General features: G+C 44.8%; 1 protein-coding gene across 1 annotated transcript in view; it reads left to right on the top strand.

The window, feature by feature from the left end:
* Positions 1–742: 742 nt before the first annotated feature.
* Positions 743–6000, top strand: part of clvs2 (clavesin 2) — a 47254-nt gene continuing 41996 nt past the window's right edge. Inside the window, exons 1-2 of the mRNA XM_037685664.1 lie at positions 743–1252; positions 5286–5460. Of these exons, the coding sequence (XP_037541592.1) occupies positions 864–1252; positions 5286–5460 (564 nt within the window). The 5' untranslated portion in view covers positions 743–863. The remainder of the gene's footprint in view (positions 1253–5285; positions 5461–6000) is intronic.

The raw sequence follows: 6000 nt of genomic DNA, 5'->3' as shown, positions 1-6000 counted from the left end.
GTCCATCCACCGGGCGGAGCAGAGACTCTCCGGATGTCAGTCATTCTCCCAGTGAACAGACGGCAGCAGCAGCACCAGCAGCAGGAGGAGCGGAGGCTGTAATCCCCCTCCATCATCTGCTCCACCCCACCCCTTTCCAAAACCCAAACCAGAGGCAGGAGGCGGGGGACAAAACCTCGCAGGACACATGTTCGGAGGCTTTGTGGAGGATCTAAATTTTAGTGGATGAGCGGAGGGATGATAAAAACTGGGTTATAGAGGCAGAAACGAGCAGCAGATTCTGCCTGGATTCACAGTGACGGAGCCATCAGAACCACCACCAGGACCACCTGGACCACCAGCAGCAGGACGGTGGACGGAGACGTGTCCTCAAGGCGGAGGTTTGTTGCTGTAGCAGGAGCTGCAGGGTCGTGCCGCATTGCCGACCACGGATAGACTTTGATGCTGTCGTCATTGTGTCACCGAAGCAGAGAAACGGTGAGGAGACGCTCTGACATGGAGGCAGGCGGCTGCTGCGTGTCGCCCCCACGCTCCCATCAGCAGGTTGGATCTGCAGCCTGAAGCCCGGACCGCTTCATCCCGCCACGGTGTGGGAAATATGCTAAAGTTGAGTACTTGGGAATGGTTTCGTGCATAACAAGTGGACGGCTTGTATGATGAAAAGTGCATCAGCAGATGATGGGACCAGTTCAGGGTGGATTACAGAGCAGCAGGCCTCCGTCTGAAGTCAGCTACTGATCAGGGAACCAGAAAGAAAAACCACTTCCCTGCCCTGTTGCTGCCGGAGGGAACCGTTAATTCTGTTGTGTTACTGCCGGCTGCTGCTGTAGAGAGCCCCCGCGGAGGGACAGCTGTTGCAGAGGATGACTCACTTACAGGCTGGCCTCTCTCCAGAGACCCTGGAGAAGGCCAAGGTGGAGCTGAAGGAAAACCCGGAGACTTTACACCAGGACATCCAGGAGGTCCGGGACATGATCATCACCCGGCCAGACATCGGTTTCCTCAGGACAGACGACGCCTTCATCCTCAGGTTCCTCAGGGCCAGAAAGTTCAACCACTTCGAGGCGTTCCGGCTGCTGGCTCAGTACTTTGAGTACAGACAGCAAAACCTGGACATGTTCAAGAACCTGAAACCCACAGACCCGGGGATTAAACAAGCCCTGAAGGATGGCTTCCCTGGCGTGCTGTCTAACCTGGACAGATATGGCAGGAAAATCCTGGTCCTGTTTGCAGCCAACTGGGACCAAAGCAGGTAATAAAAAAACACTTAGGTTTTCTGATCACCCGACTAAAGAGACAAATAAAGATCTGTGTATGTGGAGCTGTCCATTCAGCACCACTTAGTCACAGTGAATCTCTCTGTACAACCATCCTTAACGGGTTTAGAAGGTATTTTAATGTAACCATCCTAAAAAGGAGAACAAAAATTAATTACATGGTCAAACATTTAAGGACACCTGAGCACCTGTAGGACAGCACTCAGGGATCGTCTTTCTGAAAAACTTGATAAAGTTCCTATCAAACCATCCATCCATCCATCCATCCATCCATCCATCCATCCATCCTCTGTTCTTCCTTTTCGGGTCACTGGTGCCCATATTCAGCCATCACTGCAAGAGGCAGGGGACACCCTGGACAGGTCTCCAGTCCATCACAGGGACACATTGAGACAATCAACCATTCACTCTCTCGCCTAGAGACAGTTTAGAGTCACCAATCAAACCAGCCTAACATGCATGTGTTTGGTCTGTGGGAGAAAACCCACACAGCACTGAGAGAACATGCAGACTCCACCCAGAAAGGTCCCCGGCCGGGATTTGAACCAGCAACCTATCAAACTATGTTTTTTTACAAAGTTGGATTCATGCTCTCATGTTAAAGAGAAAAGATTTTTCACTAAAGTGGAAGCACATTGTTGTTTACAGAGGTGTTTACTCTTTTTCCACCTCCACAGACTGGTTTTGTATAAGACAACTTTCCAATGGACTGGTGGTGGTGGTGGTGGTGGTGTTGGGCTCTCTAATGAATGCTTCTTTTAATTTTTATTTTTTTTCCGGAGTACATGATGGTCCAAATAGAGTTGCTTCATAAGAAGTAAATCTGCTTCATGTCAGTGTTAATCTTGGTGATGATAAATACGTATCTTTGTTATGATTGACATCTTGAGTTGCTTCAGCTCAGACTTGATGTTTCCGTCTACACCTCAGTCTGAGGAGTTCAGACATTCTGGGCTGTGGTGACGAAGGAGCTCAACTGAAAGGCAAAACTCTGATACTGTACCACTGCTCTAACAGAGATGAGATATTTCCAACGAGTCCTTCTCATCTTTGGTCAGGTTGTGGTCGGAGCATGTTCAGGAGACAAACCCAGAACTACCACTCGGGGCCTCTGTTGAGTCCCTCAATCCATTCTGCTTCAAAGCTGCTGCGTCATGTCCGATCCCGTTCATTACGTGTCAGAAAATACAGACGTCCTGCAGAAGAGTCATGGTGCCCAGAAAATGAACGGTTCTAAATTTACAGGTGCATTAAACAGAAAGTTGTGAGTCAGCAACGTCTCTTGGCTCATTTAAGCTTCGCAGTGAAAATCTAAATCTGCACCGCACGTTAAATCTTCATATTTCTCAGGAATTTGGTTTGAGACCAATCAAATTTACTTCACATAGTTCCTGCATGTCTCTGGATTTAGAATCAGCCTTTTAAAAAACTGAAGAAACATCAATAATACACGTGTTAGATGCCTCCAAACAAAAAAGTGGGTCTGACTGATCTGCAGGACAGAAGTCTCGTTATCTCATCATCCTTTGAAATGAAGCACTGGTTTCTTGTTAATGGCACGCTTCGTGCTCGTTTGAATCCCATTAATCACCTGCAGACCCTTGACCACCTGGCTGGCTGGAAACCACTGCTTTAATCCAGAAACTGGGACTCAGTGATGGTGATTAAAGTACAGAGAGAACGCTCAGTCAGTGCTCAGGTCAGAAATAAAGTGCTGTGAATTAAAACAGGAAGTTAGAAGAAACTTTCACAATAATATACATTATAAAACTTCAGTTTAATGTTAATGTTTTAATTATAAAACTGTATTAATGAAACAGTTATTCAATAATCTGTTCGGGGTATTTTTGCATTACTTCCTGAGGCATCAGTAAACACTTATTACTCATTATATTATTATTATTATTATATAGTATTATTTGAATATTGTCCCGGGCTTATTGTGCTCATGAATGCACCTCGCTGTGGCCGGTCAGGATTAACATCTGGGCAGAGGTTAAAAGGCATGAGTCGGTGCAGAACATGATTTAGTTTGGCTTTAAAAAGAGATCGGGCCTGTTGGTGTTTGAGTAACCAGAGATTATGGACACTTTGACCTTCTGTCCTTTGGATTAGCTCGACTGTAAATTTCGTAAAATACTTTGATAAAATTCAAGCACTAAAAAAAACGAAAATAAATTTAGCTCAGCTCTGTTAGTTATGAAGATTAAAATGTTTCGTTTAAAAAAGGTATATACATTTTAGATCAATCTGCAGACTAAACTTATTCAGTTTTCAGTTGAAGCAACAATAAATTGATCTTGTTTTAAGACAAATGTTTCCTCGAATCAAATTTCATGACGAAGAAATGGCAGGAGATGTTGCAGGGGAGATGATGATGGTTGCAGGAAGCGGAATCCAACCTGTGAGGTGCAGGACAGGGAGGTGTTTCAGGCATCAGCTGCAAGAACATCCTCAAGGACACTCGGAGGCAACTAATCACATGTCAGGAGCCTCATGGTCATCACTAAAAGCAATTAAAGCTCTAAGACCCGCATGATTTACAGCTATAATAAACTGAATGAGGGTATATCAGCGATATCTGACGGACAAAGCCGGCAGATTCTCTTTTAATCTCTTTTATGGAGAAAAAACAATAAATCCAGTGATCGTTTGCAAAGGTTTCTGAAGGAAGTCATAAAACTTTCCATATGTTCATTTAAGTCAAATCACACTCCAGATGTGTTTAATCTGAGCTGCTGTAGCCTGAAAAAGGTAGAAACTTTAAAAGTGTCTAAAGTGGTTAATGCAGGAGTCAGAAATAAATCACACCAGGATGCTCACAGGCGCTGTGGATTTTGTCTCAGGCAGCTTCACATTCAACATCTTCTGTCCAACGTGTCCACTGTCTCTCCTCTGCACATGTTCAAATCATCTCCATCACTGCCTTGGTGGGATTTCTGAATAGACCAAGTCAGATTGGGAGATTGACAATCTGAACATAATCTCTGCAACCTCCAGCTCCTCCTACGTTTGTGTTAGAGATGCCATCTCAAAAAAAACAAAACAAAAAAAAAACAGCAGGCCTCTCTACCATCTTGTTCACATTTCCTTTCACTCTTGCAGTTCTCTTCCTCGTACTTTCATCCCCCTTCTCTCCAGAACATACCTCCATCTCTCCAGGCTCTCTTCCACCTGTTCCTTACTTTCACTAGAATAAAGTTGCATTCGGGCCCCCCCAAAAAAAGCCCGTAGCCATAATTTCCAAACCCCATCCAACCCAACAAATTAACAGTAATTACAAGTCCAAACCTGAAAAAAAAAAAAGAATTTTAATTAAGCTTTGGCTGCTTATATAGTTATTAACAGTCAGCAGATGTGCGCAGCTGAATAAAAAAGGCAGAAGATTGGAGCTGAGGGGATGTTTGTCTTTTTATGGCGGTCAAAGCTCATTAAATCCCAGCTTCTGCCAGCATTCTGCATTATTCAGACACGGAGCCTGCTCTGACATGTCTGCTTTAGGATCTCACCTGTTTGGGTCGTCGGCCGAGCGCGTCCGCTGAGTGCAGCGGCTGATCATCCATTTGGGCGATGGAACGCTTCCTGGCAGTACAGTCCAATTTGAAGCTTAACTGAATTTTATTTTATCTCTTTCAAGGCTGGTCAGCTCACGGTGAAACGGCCACGTGTGGCTGGTGATTGTATGGCAGGCCATGTTGTCATATAATTGGATCGCAGCTGATCTACTGACGCAATCAAAAGCCCGACACCGACCCGGCCCGCCCATCCAACACATTATCATGACTCAGCCCAAATTCAGGTCTTGGGTTTTCAGGTTTGGAAATGACAGCTCTACTATAGATCACAATGTCATCTGCAAACATAATTAACTGTTTCAGCTCAAGCTGTTATTGTTCTTTTCCAGATCGTCACACCGTAACAGCTCTCCAATATTTGGTCAAGTCTGATAACTTCAGTCTGTCCTGTGTGAGTTAGTGAATTAATTTTCTGTTGCGTTTTTTTCCTCAGATACACATTTGTGGACATCCTGAGGTCAATCCTGCTGTCGCTGGAATCCATGATAGAGGATCCCGAGCTGCAGGTCAACGGCTTCATTCTCATCATCGACTGGAGCAACTTCACCTTCAAGCAGGCGTCCAAACTGACGCCCAGCATGCTGCGGCTGGCCATCGAAGGGCTGCAGGTAGGAAGCTGCGATCGGAGCGCTCTGCTGGGGTTTGGTTTGAAGGCTGGGGGAGGGATGGACTGAAAACATCTCCATGGTTTGAAGTTTCCATCCCAGTTTGTAAACACCATTTTATTTTGTTTTTCACGTGATGATTCACTCGTCCTGACTCTTTGCTTTTTACTACTTTATTGGTGAGTCCAGCATAGGCCTGTCGCGATAAACTATAAATCAATTAATCGCATGATAGATGAAAATTATCGACCTCATTTTCATTTATTGGCTTTATCGTTTCTTCGTGTCTCTTTCTTTCTACTGAAGACACTGGATGACAAAAGGCTCAACTCTGGTGCTCTTTACTGACCCCTCAGTTTCTCTTTTTTCTTTAAAATCCATTTTAACCATCTAAAATCGTATTTTTGATCATTAAAAGCAGCTCAGCTGAGAAGCTAAGCTAACAGGCCGACCTCGGGAAAAACCCTCCGTCTTGTCGAAGCTCCAAAATTAACAGTTGAAACCTGTGCCTTCGTGTAAAAGTTGTTTTTCTCTGCAAAAAGC

The sequence above is a fragment of the Nematolebias whitei genome, chromosome 12 (assembly GCF_014905685.2).
Source record: "Nematolebias whitei isolate Nwh7 chromosome 12, NemWhi1, whole genome shotgun sequence".
In the NCBI taxonomy this organism is placed as follows: Eukaryota; Metazoa; Chordata; class Actinopteri; order Cyprinodontiformes; family Rivulidae; genus Nematolebias; species Nematolebias whitei.
This window is presented reverse-complemented; position numbering and strand designations above follow the sequence as displayed.